This window comes from Balaenoptera borealis (assembly GCF_965194805.1).
Source record: "Balaenoptera borealis genome assembly, chromosome: 14".
In the NCBI taxonomy this organism is placed as follows: domain Eukaryota; kingdom Metazoa; phylum Chordata; class Mammalia; order Artiodactyla; family Balaenopteridae; genus Balaenoptera; species Balaenoptera borealis.
The window spans coordinates 47,639,181-47,658,211 of NC_138875.1; the positions used below are offsets into that span (position 1 = coordinate 47,639,181).

At 38.5% G+C, this 19,031-nt stretch overlaps 1 protein-coding gene and 1 long non-coding RNA gene across 3 annotated transcripts in view; one reads left to right on the forward strand and one right to left on the reverse strand.

Annotated features, from left to right (window-relative positions):
• The window catches only part of LOC309610902, a 913,322-nt gene that overhangs the window by 621,793 nt on the left and 272,498 nt on the right, over positions 1 to 19,031 (reverse strand). The window lies entirely within an intron of this gene.
• Positions 1 to 19,031, forward strand: part of CDH2 (cadherin 2) — a 213,813-nt gene that overhangs the window by 153,513 nt on the left and 41,269 nt on the right. For both annotated transcript variants that reach the window (XM_082354202.1, XM_082354203.1), the window contains 5 exons: positions 1,383 to 1,538; positions 6,083 to 6,227; positions 9,247 to 9,419; positions 17,678 to 17,815; positions 18,494 to 18,679. In XM_082354202.1, the coding sequence (XP_082210328.1) occupies positions 1,383 to 1,538; positions 6,083 to 6,227; positions 9,247 to 9,419; positions 17,678 to 17,815; positions 18,494 to 18,679 (798 nt within the window). The remainder of the gene's footprint in view (positions 1 to 1,382; positions 1,539 to 6,082; positions 6,228 to 9,246; positions 9,420 to 17,677; positions 17,816 to 18,493; positions 18,680 to 19,031) is intronic.

Below are 19,031 nucleotides of genomic sequence, written 5' to 3' on the forward strand. Positions count from 1 at the left end.
CCCGTGATGATCTTTGCCCTCTACAAATAGCTTTTGGGCCAAAGAAAAAATAAAGGGGCAATCATTGCTAAAAATGCCAGTACCAAGTGCGTTTGAGAGTTTTTTTAAAGAAATAAAAAATGACCTCTGATACCATTAACAGACCCCCTGGGGCTGTGCAAAAACATAGGCTTTCAGAGCTGAAGAGTGAGATTTTTCTCCAGTTACTCTAAATGCATACCATCAGACCCAGAGAACAAAATGACAGATATCTCTACATGTTTAGTAAAATGAGCAACCTTTCATTTATTACAAAAAGAAAATAAGACAAAGTCACTGTATTCCCATCTAGTAGAAAGTAAATGTTTCTGTATAGGATACATACAGAAAGCTGTATTTTTTAATAAGTCATTTATTTGTGTTGTATAGTCTATGGTAATGTGCATTATAATTCAGTTTAACAATGAAAGACGTAGCCCCCAAACCGAGGTGTTTTCTGTGTTTCTACTTCAATGGAGAATGAGGAAAGAAAAGAATTTTGCCTTAGCTAAAAAAACAAAACAAAACAAAAACTGGATTCTGTTACTGGATTAAAGGTATTTACCTAATACACAAATATCTCATATCATCACCTCCAAACAGTATTGCTCAACTGGCCCTTTCTCTGTACTGTTCTCCTTCCTCCCTTTTTATAGCCTGTTCCTATGACCACTCATCTGTAAACTTATTTTTCCGGGAATTGTTGTATTTGTTGAGAAGGCAGTGAGCCTATAATGGGTATAATTTTTGAGAGTAATAGAAATATATTATAAAATCATTTCTTGCATGCTTTGTTATTAATAAAGAATTTGGGGTATTAGGTGCCACCTTAAAATAACATGGGAAGCTTTGGTTGCAGTGAAAAACATCAGCACGATGCAAATACAGGAATCTCACTTCCAGGCTCAACCATAATCTTAGAGTTCCCATGGGAGGCTGTTTCACACTATGGTTAGACAGTTATTTCTTATCCTAACTGATGCAAAAAGTAAACAATTTTTATCTTCATTAAATTGGACACCTGTTACTGGGTTAAATATTCTAACCTCCAGATTCCCAGGAGAGACTTTGATTCTGTTCAAAAACTGACGCTCCTTAATTTTGACTTTTGCACTGCTCCTAGTGCATGTTCTTTTAGATGTTAACATTGCCCCCAGTCTTTCTGGTGATAGGTGACATCTCTTTTTGAAGCCCGTCACCCAGAAGCAAGGAAAAGGAACAGGACAGGCAGAGCTTCAAGGGTTTTCTGGGAAGAGATGGTATACGTTTGTAACTGGAAGAGATCATGAGGTGTGGCATGCCCTGTCTCTGGTAATGAGCTTATTTAGTCCCTTGTTTAATGTGATTGTCTTCTTGACCCTCAGATCAGGTCCGATAGAGATAAAAACCTCTCTCTACGGTACAGCGTAACTGGGCCGGGAGCCGACCAGCCTCCAACTGGTATCTTCATTATCAACCCCATCTCAGGTCAGCTGTCGGTGACCAAGCCTCTGGATCGCGAGCTGATAGCCCGGTTTCATGTAAGATTTCAGCCAGCTGATAATCCTCTGTATTAATTCTCTTCCAAATATGTGCAGGGTTTAACATTTGCCTCTCACATCAGTCTTAAAGCTTTGATCCTGAGCATTCTAACACCAGAAATGTACTTGTAGCCTTTTCAATTTATTTTTAATAAGTTTACTGTTTTCATAAAATTGATGAATGCTCGTGGTAAAAAACAAATAATGCCAAAGAAAAAACTAAAATTGCTTAAAATCATATTACTGTTTACATGCTGATACTTGCCTTCAGATACGTGGCTAAGAATTTATAAGAACAAATTTACATGAAAGAGGTCAAAACTGTTTCATATAAATTATATAACGATCACAACATTTTTAATGGCTGTATAGTATTCATTGAATATATAAACTATCATTTTAATAGCAGTTTCTTATTAATATACATTTATGTTTGTCATTTTATCTGCTCCTGCTGGTATTATTATTACCATTAGAGTCATAGAAAATGGATAGCACATTTTTATTTTGTTATTTGTTGGTCATATTAACTCCAGAAAGATGTGCCATTTTGATCTGCCTACTGGGAATTAAGATTTCCCTTTTCCACATAACCCTGCCAATACTTGGTTTCATCAATCTGCCAGTCTGAGCAATCTTTTCTTAGATATATTATCTAGTTATATTTCTTATGCTAATTTTTGTGTTATTTTTCTATTTTATTCATTTTCCTATTAAGTTATAACAGCTTTTGTATATAGTTATATGTTCATATTTTTTAATACACATATTTGTTTGAAACTGATTTAAAAATAATATTGTAATGAGTATTTTAAAACTCAAGAATTACCTAATATTAAAGTCTAAATTCCAGAAAGCATTTTTCTTTCGTTTTTTTCTAACCATGGTTGCACATTTTTCTGGAACAGGATTTCAACAATTTTTTCATGCATTTAATATAGAAACCTAAACTGATCTTTATTACTTCTCCAATTTCTATATGAATTACTAAAACTTTTAATGAAAGTATCATTTTCTCTTAGAAAAGAATATTGGCACATTGTAAAATCTTTTCAAATAATACAGAAATGAAATTTTTCAAATAATACAGTATTAATAAGAAAGTGAAAAGAATTTGAAATCCCAGTACATAAAACTAACCATTTTCTTTTTTTTTTTTTTTTCCCTTACTTCGGTGATATTCTGTAAGATATTTCTCTGTGCATAGATTCATAAATGTATTGTTTTGAAATTGGGATCATTCTCTGAAACCAGCTTTTGTCACTTAGCAATCATAAGATTTAGCATCTTTCCATGTCAGTAAATCAGTTTATTTATATCATCATTTTTGATTGCTCTAACATAATTTTAAGTAATTACCTACTGGTAGATATTTGGGTAATTTAGTTCTTTCTATTTTATTTTACAACTACTGTATAAATAATGTGACAATGAACATCTCTCTGTACATTTTCCCATTCTATCCTTGGAAAAATGTCCTAAAATTAGAATTATTTTGATAAATATAGTGAAATTGTTCTCTAGAATAGTTGTGTTGCACTACCTTCCCACTATATAGTAGATACTTTCCACTCCATTATCAATTCCAGGCATTATTTATTTATTGCCAGTACTATTGGTAAAAGAATTATCTTGACGTTTTAAGTTGCATATGTTGAATATCGTGATATCCTTACTCCTGTCTTATGTTGAATTTGGGCAGGGGGTTGTTTATCTTTTTCTGTACTTTTAAGAACCTTTTATCTACTAGCGTTGTTAATACATGATTTGTCATATTTCCCCTTTTGTTGTTTGTTTTTAAACTTTGTTTATAGTTTTTACCTTACTATAACTTATAGTTTTTACATGGTGATGTTTGTTGTTGTTGTTTTAATTTTATCAGGCATTCTGGCTTTCCAGAGATGTTTATAAAGGGTTTTCCTGCTCCAAGATGCTAATCTCCTCCATTTTATCTGTTTTATTTATTTATTTATTTTTGCCTCTAAATGTTCAACCTCTGTGGAGTTTAGTTGAGTAAAAGAAGAAAGGGATATAGATCCACTCTGTTTTTCCTTTACGGCCAGTGCCGTTATCCCAACACCATATATTGAATTGGTATTCCCATTGATTTAGCATGTCATTCCATACTTCTTACTCCACCTATGCATGTGTTTGTTTTTAGACTCTTATTTTTCTCATTAATATACTTGTTGAATTTTTGCACTTGTACAAACTCTTAAGATTATTGAAGTTTTGAAAATTAGTAAAATATTGATATGTGGTAGAGCAAGACTCCCCTAGATATAAACAGGCAAATAAGCATATAAAAAAACTAAAAATGTTTTAAATCCGGAGTATCACTCAACTCCCTCCTCCCAAAGGTTGTTCTATCAAGCAATTCTTCTAAAATCCTTAAGGAACATGTAATTCTAATGCTTTTTATATTGTTCTAAAACATAAAGAAAGAAGTAAAACTTGCAAGCCTTTCACAAAAACAACATCACATTAATAGGAAAGCTTAATAAAGTCAGCACACAATAGACCAGTCCTTAATTAGACTAGTTTCTAATTTATGAATACAAGTAATATCAATATCAAAAATTCTAAATTATCTCTTCTGTACGAATTCTCACTATCTGAACTTCTGTGGTTAAAACTCAGGAAATAAATATTTTCAGGTCAATTTTGGGGTAAATTCTTGATCTCCAGATTCTCAGTACTTGCACATAAATGAGCAATATCCATAACAAAATAGAATTAATTATAGAATGGCCAGGATAGTTCATTATTAAGAATCTCTTAATGTAATATAATGTATTAAATAAGTCAAGGGAAAACGGGATTCTTTCTGTAGGTGTTGAAAAGGCCAGTGTAATAAAATTTACATTGTTTCATGTGTTAACCTCTAAATAAAAAAAGGATATGTTGATGATTCTTTAGGTTGATAAAGCATATCCGACAGAAACCAGCAGCCAGCATCATACTTAACAGGAAAATCATAGAAGCATTCTCTTTAAAAGAAACAATTCAGTGGAACAGTACATAGCTTTTGAAAAGATTGAAATGGTTTTCTATGTTCTGGATGAAAAGATTTTGAAGATATTTTGCCAAGAGTAGCTGAGTGATTATATTTGTTTAAAAAGGAAGAAAGGGCTTCCCTGGTGGCGCAGTGGTTGAGAATCTGCCTGCCAATGCAGGGGACACGGGTTCGAGCCCTGGTCTGGGAAGATCCCACATGCCGCGGAGCGACTAGGCCCGTGAGCCACAACTACTGAGCCTGCGCGTCTGGAGCCCGTGCTCCGCAACAAGAGAGGCCGCGATAGTGAGAGGCCCGCGCACCGCAGTGAAGAGTGGCCCCCGCTTGCCGCAACTAGAGAAAGCCCTCGCACAGCAACTAAGACCCAACACAGCCAAAAATAAATAAATAAATAAATAAAATTTAAAAAAAAAAAAAAAGTGTAAAAAGGAAGAAAAAGAGGGCTTCCTTGGTGGCGCAGTGGTTAAGAATCTGCCTGCCAATGCAGGGGACACGGGTTCGAGCCCTGGTCTGGGAAGATCCCACATGCCTCAGAGCAAGTAGGCCCATGAGCCACAATTACTGAGCCTGCGCGTCTGGAGCCTGTGCTCCGCAACAAGAGAGGCCGCGATAGTGAGAGGCCGGCGCACCGCGATGAAGAGTGGCCCACGCACGCCGCAACTAGAGAAAGCCCTCGCACAGAAACGAAGACCCAACACAGCCATAAATAAATAAACAAATAAATAAATAAATAAAATTTTTTTAAAAAGGAAGAAAAAGATAAAATTTCTAGAAAAATACCTATAATATTGAGAACTCAACCTTGGGAGAGGAACAACTGTCTTATGTACTTTTAATATTTATGAGTGAGTGACTTTTACAATTAAAAAAGGGTCAAAATTCCTTGTACACACTTAATTCTTTCTAGATTCTTGCCTTTTCTCTTGTTCTCTATGACTATTCTAGGCCAGTACCACATTTTTAATTACCCTGACTCTTGTACGGACTTAGCAAAAGGATTTGGGAGCTGGACAGAACTGGCTTTGGACAGGGGCTCTGTCAATAAACAGAGTAAAGTTACTTAGCTTTTCTGAAGCTCAGTTTCCTTACCTTCAAATGTGGATTTGTTTCTACCTCACTCTTCTGTCTATATATTAAACGAAGTAAAATCCATAGAGCTCTGAGCAGGGTACCTAGCAGATAGCAACTGGCGACCTTTTGCTGCTCCATCACCCCTAATTATATAGAGTTTGGCTAACTTAAATTTTGATGGGACAAATAGCTTTTTTTTTTCCCCTTTGGCCATACCACGCTGCTTGTGGGACCTTAGTTCCCCAACCAGGGATCGAACCCGTGCCCTCGGCAGTGAAAGCTCGGAGCCTTAACCACTGGACCACCAGGGAATTCCTTTTTTTTTTTTTGATGGGACGAATAGCTTTTGGTTTTCGGTCCATCTGTGCTGTTTTGGTAGCATGGGTATGTTGTCTTGTATCTTCTCACTCGAGACCTAAATGTGTTAAATTGTTTTGTTTTCTAATTACTCTTGCAGTTGAGGGCACATGCAGTGGATATTAATGGAAACCAAGTGGAGAACCCGATTGACATTGTCATCAATGTTATTGACATGAATGATAACAGACCCGAGTTCTTACACCAGGTTTGGAATGGGACGGTTCCTGAGGGATCAAAGCCTGGTAAGTTCAAAGATCATAATTTGGAGATTGCTTGAGGAAATGCAATGTAATCCAACACGTATATAAGCAAGATAAGGAGAAATCACGTGAGCCTTTTGTGTCATTTTCTTTCATTCATGCTGCTTTTAGGCAAAAAGGAAGGTAACTTAGGGAAAAACGGATTGAAGAGAGAAAACAGAAAAATACCCCTCTACTGCCCACAATAACTTTTTCCACCTTTGAAAAAATACATGCTACAGTATCTGACTCTAGACTGTGAAATCTATACAATCCTTTGATTCTGCTATGGGTGATAAAGGCCATGCAGCTAGAAAGTGAGCATTGGAAGACCAGGGGCTTTCAGTTTGTAAAGTGTAGATTTTATCTTATTAGTCGTAGCAGCACCTAAAACAACTGGAGTGTCTTAAAACACGTGGCGTTCCTAGGACCAGGCAGTGGGGCAAAACCAAAAGCAGAGAGGGGGCTTGGTGACAGCTGAGACTGCTGTTCTCTAGCTACACAAGATACTTACTTTCAGGGTGACCCTAATGTCTTCTGCAGCCCTTGCATTTAAACCAGTGTCATGGAAAGTGACCTAGCCTAGAAAGAGCAGTTGCCAGAAAGCCTCTCGCCATTGTGAAGTGATATTTGACCAAGATTTTAGATTCTTGTACTGAAAACCCTGTAAACTTCAGTCACAGTGGAATACCAAGGCCAGAAAGGTCTCTTGAGTTTGGAAAACTTGTGGACAAGAAAATCAGTTGGGATAGAGATGGTAAAAAGAAACATTTTGCCAGCTTTCCTGAGATGTTTGGGTATTTAGAGAGACTTAATTAATTATAGTTTAATATTTTGTATGTAAGAAAGCCTCGACATTTAAACTTACGCTATGCGTTTCCTTCGTCATCTATACCGGATTTGCATAAGCCAATTTATAGATAAAGCCAACTATGCCTTAAACTGGCACTTTTCCTGGTCCAAATACACTTGTCTGTATCCTCAGAAGAGTGGGGTGTGCAGGCAGCTGGGTGGGAAGACAGGGGCTGTGCCGGAAGTTCAACCATCTGTGGCTCTGAGTCACATTTCAGAGTCGCATTCGTCAGTATTTTAAAATACAGGAAAAAAAAAAAATCAAAGCATGTTAAACATATCCTTACTAAAACACAAGGCTTTTACATATATTCTAAGGATAAATAAACGTTGCGCTTTTTTGCCTGGGGAAGGTTTTTGGTCTTTTAAAAAATCATTCATTCTCTTTTTTCCTCTATTATTTCTAATTTTATCAAAAGTATTGTTTCATAAAAATTGTCAAAAATAAACCATTACAGATATATTTATTACGCATCTGACCATGAATTTCCATAAATCCCTCCCATAAATAAATGACTCTCAATGATCAGGAGACATAAAGACATTTCATGAGTCGATTTCCTGCAATGTTCTGTGAGTTTGAAAACATCCTTCTAGGCAAGGTTTGATAATGTCATGAATCTTGAGTTAAACTAAGATGCAATATTGTAAGCAGTATTTGGTTCAAGATTCCAAAACATATTTTTTTTGTTTTAACAATTCATCCATTCAACAAATGTTTATAGAGCACATGCTGTGTGCCAGGCAGTGTTCTGGCACTGTGGATACAGCAGTGACAAGTTAGTTGTGCCCTGTTGGAGCTTAAAATCTAGTAGAGGAGAAACGTAAAAGGCAAACAAGCAAGTAAATGTGCAGTAAAGTTTTGGGAAAAAAATAATCAAAGTTGGCATATAATCAAATAGGGTGTCTTGTTTAGAGGGACAAGCTCTGAAAAGAGATTTGAATTATGTGAACAAGCCTTAGTTAATTCTGGGGCAAAAAAATGAACCCTGTAGAGGGAACAGCAACTGTAAAGGCTCTAAACTAGAACTGACCATAGGGTACTTACAAAGATGGTAGGCTGGAGATGGAACATTTCATAATCCAGTTCTTATAAAGATCACAAAGAACAAACCATCTTTAATAGTAACTATTTTTCTCTCTACTTCTCAATTGCACAGTTTGTCTAGCTAGTTGGAATTTATTTGATCCTGGTGCTTTGTAGACTTCCTTTCCACAATATCTAGTAAATTGAAGTCCCTGAGTTTGTTACAATGTTCTTTTAATCTCCTAGGAAATAATGAACCACAATGCAAAACTCCCTATTCAATGTACCAAAACAGTCATGCATGGAATGATTCCTCACGACCTCAGTAAATGGAGTGTGTGTCCTTATGCAGCCGGCTTACTTTCAGAAAGTGACTTAGGCATTGGGGAGAATCATGCCCAGCATGTCATTTTAGATGTTACTGCATAACGGAAAAAATAGGGCAGAGGGAAGGCATTGGTGGCCATAAAAGAAGTTTCAGATGGCATCTATGTTACTTATTATTTGCATTTTATATCAGTGAAGGTCTAAAGGGATTCTTTCTTTGAATCATACAGTGAATTTGTCTTATAAGTATATGGAAACATTGAGTCTTTATACATGTAAATTAAAAAAAAAATTTTTCCTTTCAAGCATCTCAACCATGTTCAGTATTCTTTGAATTGAGTACTGTTCTTATCAGTAGTGGTTTTTTTGGTTTTTTGTTTTTTAAATTATTTATTTATTTATTTTTGGCTGTGTTGGGTCTTCGTTTCTGTGCAGGGGCTTTCTCTAGTTGCGGCAAGCGGGGGCCACTCTTCATCGCGGTGCGCGGGCCTCTCACTGTCGCGGCCTCTCTTGTTGCGGAGCACAGGCTCCAGACGCACAGGCTCAGTAGTTGTGGCTCACGGGCCTAGTTGCTCCACGGCATGTGGGATCTTCCCTGACCAGGGCTCGAACCCACGTCCCCTGCATTGGCAGGCGGATTCTCAACCACTGCGCCACCAGGGAAGCCCATCAGTAGTGTTTTTAATCAAGTCTAAATGATTACATGTTGCTTTGAAAAAGTGGAATGAAGATTGATGGAGAAGGTAAATACACCTTCCATTTGGGGGACGCTGACATGACGTGTGACCATTCATTTTCCATGTCTGCTATGTCTAGGAACATACGTGATGACGGTCACTGCGATTGACGCTGATGATCCAAATGCCCTCAATGGGATGTTGAGGTACAGAATCCTGTCCCAGGCACCAAGCAGCCCTTCGCCCAACATGTTTACAATCAACAACGAGACTGGGGACATTATCACAGTGGCAGCTGGACTAGACAGAGAGGTAAGCCAACCGACATCTGTATTTGAATTTGTTTGTAATCTTAAAAGTGCACAGGGTCACATACAGTTTGTCTCCAGGTAATAACATCTCCACAAGATTATTCACAACGCTCACGGTCACGAAGAAATCTGTTGTACTCCTTTCTACAGAACTTCAAGTTTGTCAAATGATCTATGTATACTGGATAAATCATTGGTGGTCCATGTAATATTTAATGTGATCATTGACTAAGTTTTGCCAATAACCCTCTGGCATCTAATTTTTACAGTTCTTGGCATTTTCTGTTTTCCCTCATATTCAAAGGTTTTGGTGAGGAATTAAGTGAAAAATCATGCCCAAATATACATAAATTTAGGATAATTTTTAGCATTCATATTTCTAAGAGGCTACAAATAACATGTATGATGAGTTTCTTTGTGGCCTCCTGATTTAGTGCAGAAGAGATGGTCTCCTTCCCTTTAACTCTAAGATTAACTTATTTAACAGGTTTGAACACCAAGAATGGCATTCATTCTGCTGACAAGCCTTTAAAGTTATAAATGCAGAGAAACACATTTCTGGCCTAATATTTTGTTGCAAAGGCATAAAATCTTGACAGTATTGAACTATTATGTAGTATCACAGGCTGAGAGGGAATAGGTATTTCAGTCATTCCAGATGGGTCATCTTGCTGTGACAGACCTGAGCCCACCGTGCTCCGGCACCCTGCTGTGTTTTGTTCACGTGATTCCTTCTGCCAGGAACGTCTTGCCCATTTTTCTTGATCTTGAGCCTTCCAATTCTTCATGCTGCCATTCAAGCCCTGCTTATATCCTTTCCTGAAAACTCTAGCCCTCACAAAGTTTTTACACCCTTTCTCCATTAGGTTCTGACCATTTTCTTAGAGATTCTCAAGGTCATTATTGACCATCGGTAATTACTGTGTGAGTGAATAATCCAGGTGCCAACTCATAGAGATCCGTGCTTGTAGATTTCTGGCTGAGCCAGCTTTTATAGTGATAAGACCTCATATTATGTGTGTCAAAAGGAACCATTAGACCTACCATAATAAATACTATTGACAAGGATTTTAGGAGCTGGTTTTTATGATGCTTTACTTGCCTTAGTAAGTAGCACCCACTTGAATTGGATTGAAGAAAACATTACTATTGCAATTCATTATATACGCAAGATAGTGCTAGCAACACTTTAATAAAGTAATATGAGCCAATCAAGATTACTTAATTCACAACTGAGCTGAGACCTTACTTAGGAGTTAGATGTATGGCTATTACATTATGCTTATTAATTCCCACGTGTCAACAATTCTTCCTCTAGGAATGTTTTGCACCAGAGATTGTTGAAATTTAGTTTTTGCAGTAATACCTTTAGTTCAATGATATTTGGAACACGTATGTCTTTACACCTCTTCCATTACTGTATGAAATACTATTCTTAAATGTCAGTAAATTCAGCATGAATGCTATATTTTATATGAGAATATGGTATATTTTTTAATATTGTCTCTTGAGTGCCAGGCTGCTCACATACTAAGTAGGTATAGCTCATCTCCCAAAGCTAATATTTCTCTTTCATTTCACACTCTCATTGTGAGATACAGAAATGGGACTTCATCTTGTTTTCATACGGTAATATTCCTATCACATTTAGCCTCACTGTTTTATGAAAAGCAAGAGGCATAGAGAATGAAAGATAGTTTTGCCAAAGCAAACCAACTGTATTTAAAAATCAAAGAGACTGTATTTAGTTTAGAGGGTGAAAGTCGGAAGTCAGGCTGTACTTTGGGTAAGTATGTCTTGCGGTGAATGGAAGCAGCTATCCATGAGCCGATGAAATGAATGTGGACGTGAATTCGAAACTGGTAAATCACGGGTTAGATACAGTATGAGAAATTGCTCCTTAACAGTGAAATTATTAAACACAACAATGAGTTACTAGGGAAAATTACAGAAAACCTTCCTTTCCTGAAAGTCATTTAACATGGGGAAAATGTATCTATCTTGGATGGTTTATGGTAATTCTGCCTGAGGCCAGGGGTACATTATTCTGACTTCTCCAGGCCTCCGTGCAGGCTGGAGATGCTTTTATTTCTATTAGAATTCACAATTTTCTTTATGTCGAGTCATCTCCGTTGTCATCCTCCCAGGATGGATGACACCTTTAAGTGATTCCTAATCACTGAAATGCTTACTGAGATTCAGCTTTTTATTTACCTTTCATCTCCAGGTTTAAAAAAATTCCAATTCTTGGGGTTTTTCCAGGCCTAAAGCTGTACCCACCATACTTGCCATTCTTCAATTTTTTAATCTCCACCTGATTTCTTTTTTTTTTTTTGGTTTTCTAAATACATTTTAAAAAATTTATTTTATTGAAGTATAGTTGATTTACAATGTTATGTTAATTTCTGCTGTACAGCAAAGTAATTCAGTTTTACATATATCCTTTTTATCAGTTTTATAAAATATTCTTTTTCATGTTCTTTTCCATTATGGTTGATTACAGGATATTGAATATAGTTCCCTGTGCTATACAGTAGGACCTTGTTGTTTACCCACCTGACTTCTTGTTGCCTGACTTGGTGGTACCCATTCCTGGCATTTTCTTCTTTTCTCCAGCTTTTATATGTCCATCTCCTGCCCTTTTCGGTCAGGACTACTGATGAGTTACCCTCTGCTTCACTAGGTTTGAATAATTCTGGCTTTGCCTGTGATGGGCTATTTGACCTTCAGTGTATTAACCTGAAACCTCAGCTCCCCCGTCTGTAAATGGGGGTGATAATATTACATCTACTCCATGGGACGGTTGTAAGGATGACGTAACGCAAGGCGGAAAGCGTTCAGGACAGTGTCCAATACGTATTAACTCTCATTTTCCCTGCTGCCATCATAAATCCATTCTCAGCATCCAGTGGATGATCACCATCACCTTGACTCCTCATCATAATTTTTCTCATGATGAAGAAAGAATTATGCTTCCTGTTTTTCACGCCAAATAATACGTTTGCTCGTGCCCTCAATTCTGTGTTCTCTCCTGAAGGAATGTTCTCCTGTTTTCTGTGGTCTTGGTCTTCCCTCCTCTGCAGGTTCCCTCCTGCAAACCCCACTGGTTCCTTCATAATCCACAACCCACAACATGAAGTCAGAGCTCTTTTTTTTTTTTTTTTAAATTTTTGTTTATTTTATTTTATTTATTTATTTATGGCTGTGTTGGGTCTTCGTTGCTGTGCATGGGCTTTCTCTAGTTGCGGCAAGCGGGGGCACTCCTCATCGCGGTGCGCGGGCCTCTCACTATTGTGGCCTCTCTTGTCGCGGAGCACAGGCTCCAGACGCGCAGGCTCAGTAATTGTGGCTCACGGGCCTAGTTGCTCCGCGGCATGTGGGATCCTCCCAGACCAGGGCTCGAACCCGTGTGCCCTGCACTGGCAGGCAGACTCTCAACCACTGCGCCACCAGGGAAGCCCGAAGTCAGAGCTCTTTAACGTGGCGCTCCAGACCCTCTAGGACACTGGTCCCAAAGCCTGCTTTAGTCCAAGCTCCTAGAATTCCTTACGTCCTGCTAAGGAGCCAGTGGTGCCCTCTGCCCATACAGCCACATGTCAGTCCTTGTACAGATCTGAACTTTTCTGTTCTTCTCTGTCTTTTGTTTCCCCTGCCTGAAGATTTCTGTCCCATCTCTCTATAGAGCAGGCTAATCTGCACTCTCCAAGAGCCAGTCCTCAGCCCCTCCCCAGGGCACACACAGTGGCGTGTGTTCCTCCAGATACACAGAGACTGTCTTACATGGACATCATATCTGCCTTCTAGCTCCCAATATTCATTGAGGTCCATGTGCTCCTCTTCTTTTCACCTTGAACAGGAACCTGGAAGAAAAGTTCAAGTTTTTCGATTTTCTTCTTGTCAACACCAGACTCCTAAGAAGGGCAGCCCATACTCACCTCTCACTCCTACCTTGTCCTGGTCTCCTTGGAATCTGGCTTTCCGCCTCCTTCCCCCACTCAGGATTCACTCAGGCCGTGCATATATTCCCACTTGCTTGGAGGGCACTCATATAGCGCAACCATTAATGGTACAGACTCTGGACTCAGAGAGACCTGGATTCAAATCTTTTCTCAGCTGCTTATGACTCAGTGTCAATGGGCAAGCTTCCCTGGCTCCCTAAGCCTTGGTTTCCTTCTCTGTAAAATGGGAATGAAAACAGTCCACCTGCCTTATAGGTTTATTCTGAGGACTAAATGAGACACAACGTATAGTGTGGTGCATAGTTAGTGCTCCTTCACAATAAATGTTATTTTTTTATTATCAAGGCCCTTAGAACAATGCCCCGATATACAGTAACCATTCCAAAAAAATTTTTTAGCCCACAAACTTACAAGGTAGATAGCACCGTCAGCCCCATTTCACAGATGAGGGAACTGAGGCTTTGCATTTAAGAATTTGAACAGGGTCACAAACCTGCACTTCCCTCCCAAGTTCTCAGACATTCTTACTTACTTGTCCATCCTTGAACTCAATGCATCTTTTCAAAAGCAAACCTATCATCTCCCTAAATCTGTGCTTCCTGAGGAATTTTCTATTTCATGTGATCAGTGTGCCACCTCCCCAGTTTCCCAAGATCATGGTCTATATACCTCCCTTTCCTGTGCCCTGCCATCCATCCACTGATTGATTTAGCCGTCAAGTTCCTCTCAGTTTACCCCCCAGAATGCGTCTTGCATTCATTCCTCCCTCCAGCCTTGGAGGACCGGTTGAAGGCACCCTATGAAAGGTTCCTCCCATCACTTCTTCCTCCTCTCACTATGGTCGCATTGCACATTTGGCCCTGTGACCCATTCATATTTGTCTCTTTCACTTAATGGCAGCAAAGCCATCTCTGGTTTTGTTCATTATTTTGTCCAGGTAAGCACTACACTGCCTGGCATCTAGTAGACATTCATTAGATGTGTGCCAAACGGATGACTGAATATTCTCACCTCTTCGTTCACTTAGAGCACTCGAGTTCAGTGCTCTAGTTTAAAAAGTGTGGCACATAAGTATAATGGTTTTAACTGATACACGTAGGGAAGCCTCCAGGGAAAACCAGAGACCACAAGTCTTTTAGATGCTACTCCATCAAGTAGAGACTGCCAGAGCACAAGCATTGTATTGTGTTTAGTTTTAGAGTTATATTTATGGCAAGTGATGCTAGTTTTCCATTTACTGTACTTTTACAATAAATTGTTTTTTAAAAGGGAGTTCACGTCAAGATAAATAGTAAGTGACTCATGGTGTGGAAATACGAGGATATAGCAGAATTGGGAAGATGGTATATGAATCAGCTTAGCGGTTTGGGAAACAGTGAGCTAGTTTCTGCTCCCAGTATATATGTTTTAATGAATAAATGATAGCTAGCCATGTAAATAAGGAGATGGTTTTTCCCAAACCTGAAATGATTTTTATAATATAATGCAAGGCCCAAGGTTTCCCATACATTCATCCACCAGCTACAGATTCAAAAGCATTTGTCCCTTGCTTATGCTGTGTCAGGCATTACGCTATATGCCAGGGACGTAAACGTCTGCAAAGCAATGACCCTGGGGAGGGGTGTGGGTATGTGTGTGTGTAGCCGGGGAGGACAGACAGATGGACTGATAACAGCCTCAGAAACTAGAAACAGTGACAGAGGTGTGTCCTGAGTAGGCAAACAGCTCTTTCTCAAGGACTTTCAGAAGTCATCTCTGAGGTGACTTTAAGCTTCGTGTTTGCTAGGCTCAGATAAAGGGGGAAGGGTATTCTGGGCCAGGGTTTCTCAACCTCGACTCTGTTGACATTTTGGACGGGATAAGTCTCTGCTGTGGGAGCCTGTCATGTGCATCACAGGTGTTTAGTAGGGTCTGTGGTCTCTACCCATTAGACGTCAGTAGCACTACCCAGTTGTGACAACCAGAAACGTCTCAGGTTATTGACAAATATCCCCTGGGGGAGATGTAGGGCAAAATCACTCCAGTTAAGAACCACTGATTCAGGCAGAGGAAAATGCCAAATGCAGTGGCGCAGGGATGCGATAGGCATTTGAAGATAAATACAAACAGCTCAAGGTATGGGGTCAGTGAATGGAAGGTGAGAGCTTTGGTGGGAAAGGTGAGTCACAGAGATGGAAGGATTGACAGCAAGCAGAGGGGTTGAGACTTTGTCCTTTCTAGAACAGAAAGCAAGGAAATGTTTTTAAGCGAAGTCCCCTTGATCAGATGCGAAACTATGAGGGTGGGAAGTCAAATTCTTACGAAATCTAAATGTCAGTCATTCAGAACCAGATGCCAAGTGACTAAATTAGGCAAGAAGCTCTAAATACTTTGGTTGTCTAAAACATAGACTGTGATGACTTCCTCACTAAATGTAAAAGCATTTTACCAATCAGGCACTTAAAATTGGAGATTATATTATTTACCAAGTTGGTGTTTTTCTTTACTCGAAGAAACACTGCATTTTAGAAATAACAATGTTCTTTTGTAACTTAGATATCTCAAGACTAGCTTGAAGCAATAGGAAATTTCAAGTATTAGCTACTGAGCCCAATATTTCAGCTCAGTGGAAAATTGTACATATTATGCTTATATAATTCTAAAGATCACTGTAAAGTAGACATTAACAAAGAACCATATCTCCAGATAATACCTATGTACGTTTTTTATCTTCTGTAAAAAATACCATTTTTTTTCTTTTTTGAGAATGTTCATCTGTTTCTGCAAATAGCAGTCAACAAAAATGGCATTTCAAAGTCATAACAAATTTTTATTTTTCATGATTTTTCAGCTGGGAGGCTGAATTGAATGCCCTACAAAATTCTCTTGTTAACTGTGAGAGCATTAAGCTGAAATGACACTCTTGATTGGGAATGGAAATCATTGAGAAATATTTTAGCCTATATAAGCATTATGGTGAGGGGTTATGGGTTAAGAAAAATTTAAATGGCTCAACCAACACTGTTCCTTTGTTTCTTTTTTTTTTCCAATCAAAAAAGTGGGTGTTTTTTTTTAAGACAAAGGAAAAGGAACTGAAGTAACTGCTAGAGATTGGCATCTTGGTGGACAGACACTAAAAATTGAATGTGTGAGGTTTGACTTTCCCTCCTACCCCTTTCTTTGCCTTGCCTTTCTCACTAACAACTAGAGCAAAAGCTACAATTTGTGTCTGTTCTCCCTAAGCTCCAGAAATCCCTCAAGAGTGGCCATTCATAATGTTGGCTATATTTAGAATTAGAGAAAACTACTCTTTGCAGTGACTGTTTATTTTTGTATGAAGAAGTGAGTTTTGTTGTTTTAACATTTTTCAATGATCTATATTTTTTATCTGTGCCAATTTCCACAGAGATTTCTAATGATTTTAGGTATTTGTTTTGTTTAGGTTTTCCTAATACAGAACTTCATCAACTAGTGCTGTAGACATCTCAGACGATCTCAAGAGTTTTCTCTTAGATACATTACAGCTGAATATGGCTCCCCTTTAAAAACTTCAGTCTGGAATCTGAAAGCAGTGATGCCTATTTGATATTAACCATCTATATGAAAATGTATCCGTATTCATTATAGGTCTGTGGACCCAATGAGTGTTATGCCCAAATAGCAGTCCACTGAGTATGCAACTATTAAATACCTACTGTGTTACAAAATGAAGGATATAGACATAAACCCTTTATTCTGGTTTTGACTTCATTTAACAATGTCTCTCTCCTCTATAGTTGTAAATAATATACACTAATGGAAATTAGGAGGAAATTACTGTATCAACCTTGTTATCATAGAAACAACATCTGTAAGGATATATAAAAGGAAAGCATATATACTTCATGAATTATATATGCTTTCTTCTCTCTCTCAAGTTTCTTTATTGTTTTCAATATCCTAAACCAAGTAGAAATTAACGTATGAGAAAGTAAATACAAACCACATGACTTGAATGCTTGATGACAATGTTGTGAAGTTCAGAAGAAAAAGAAAGGTTGAGACCAGATGGAAGTTTCAGCTTCGCAGTGAATTTCACACATCTGCCGCGCTTTCCTTTCCACCAGTAGAGGTGAAAACATATAGTTAAATCTCTCTAGACAAGGACCAGACCTGTGCTTCACAAGTTAAAGTAAACTCCACTTGGGAAATTTTGAGTCCTGTTAATCAGAGTGAATAATGCTATGCTTTCCGTGTGTAATCAAGAGCCATTTACAGAACAACTGTTACGTCTTCTTGAGGAATTAGTTTCATTTAAGTTGTTATCTTTATGTCTTTTTAGAAAGTGCAACAGTATACGTTAATAATTCAAGCTACGGACATGGAAGGCAATCCCACATATGGCCTTTCAAACACAGCCACGGCTGTCATCACGGTGACAGATGTCAATGACAATCCTCCAGAGTTTACTGCCATGACAGTAAGTACAGACTGTCACTCACAGAAGTCTAGGCCTGTGGTCCATTACTGAGAAGTTTTGTCATAAATAATAAATGCGTTAAACAGAGCTGGAACTTGCTTCATTCTTCTCATTGTAGAATGGCTACTGACTCCTAAGTTTCCTGTCACTTACACCAGGGTTTTAAATAAGGCACCAAAGTAATTTGTTTTTTCGTTCTCTCCAAGTCCACTGATAAAGTTGTTAAAACATGCTGCCTGGAAGAAATGCCCTAAAAAGACTTTATGCTGTTATAACAAAATATTTATAAATATCTTCAGGTGCACGAACCACGTGACTGATAGATGCTACTTTGTCAGCATATAATTATGATCTCTTGAGTAAAATGAATTCCTTCAGACAAGTCCTTTCCTCCTACCCACGCCCCCCCACCATTAATCACTCACAGAAGGATGCTAATTTTAATAGTAATGAAACTGTAACATAATTTCAAAAAAAAAATTTGAGGGCCGAAAAAAGTTATAGTATATTTAAAGTCAAACATAAATGCTGTGATTACCTGCATTACTAATCTCCTCGTTTAGTGTGGATAATAAAGATTTAATGGGGTGGTAAAATCAGGGCAGTGTGGTCGTCAAGACACACTGTCCTTCAGCCGTGCCCGTCGCTCCTCTGACTGAGCTTTGTCTTTTCTTATAGTTCTATGGCGAAGTCCCTGAAAACAGGGTAGATATCATAGTTGCTAATCTAACTGTGACGGATAAGGATCAGCCCCACACGCCAGCCTGGAACGCCGTCTACAGAATCAGCGGCGGGGACCCCGCCGGGCGCTTTGCCATTCAAACCGACCCCAACAGTAATGATGGCTTAGTCACCGTAGTCAAAGTAAGTGCGATGGTCTCTCTGATGGCCACTCTGCAGCAACCCATATATGCCACCTACCCCTTAGGTTGTTATTGAATCTCAGGACTTTTTTCTTTTGAACATCTCTGAATCTGAGTTAATGTATTTGGAGGAGTCACGTCTGTTATTTTTCACTTACGCCGAGGCCAACATAGATAGTCTCACTTTATCCCTGGAATATGATAGTTTTTCAGTCATCGGGGAGTTTTAACAGTGAAGACAGGACAGCCCTCAACAGTGCTGTCAGTGCCATGGATGTGTTAGTGATATGTCACATCATGGATTTTTGATGGCCAATTGATAGCTATTAAGAAGGATGCCCCACACGTACTAT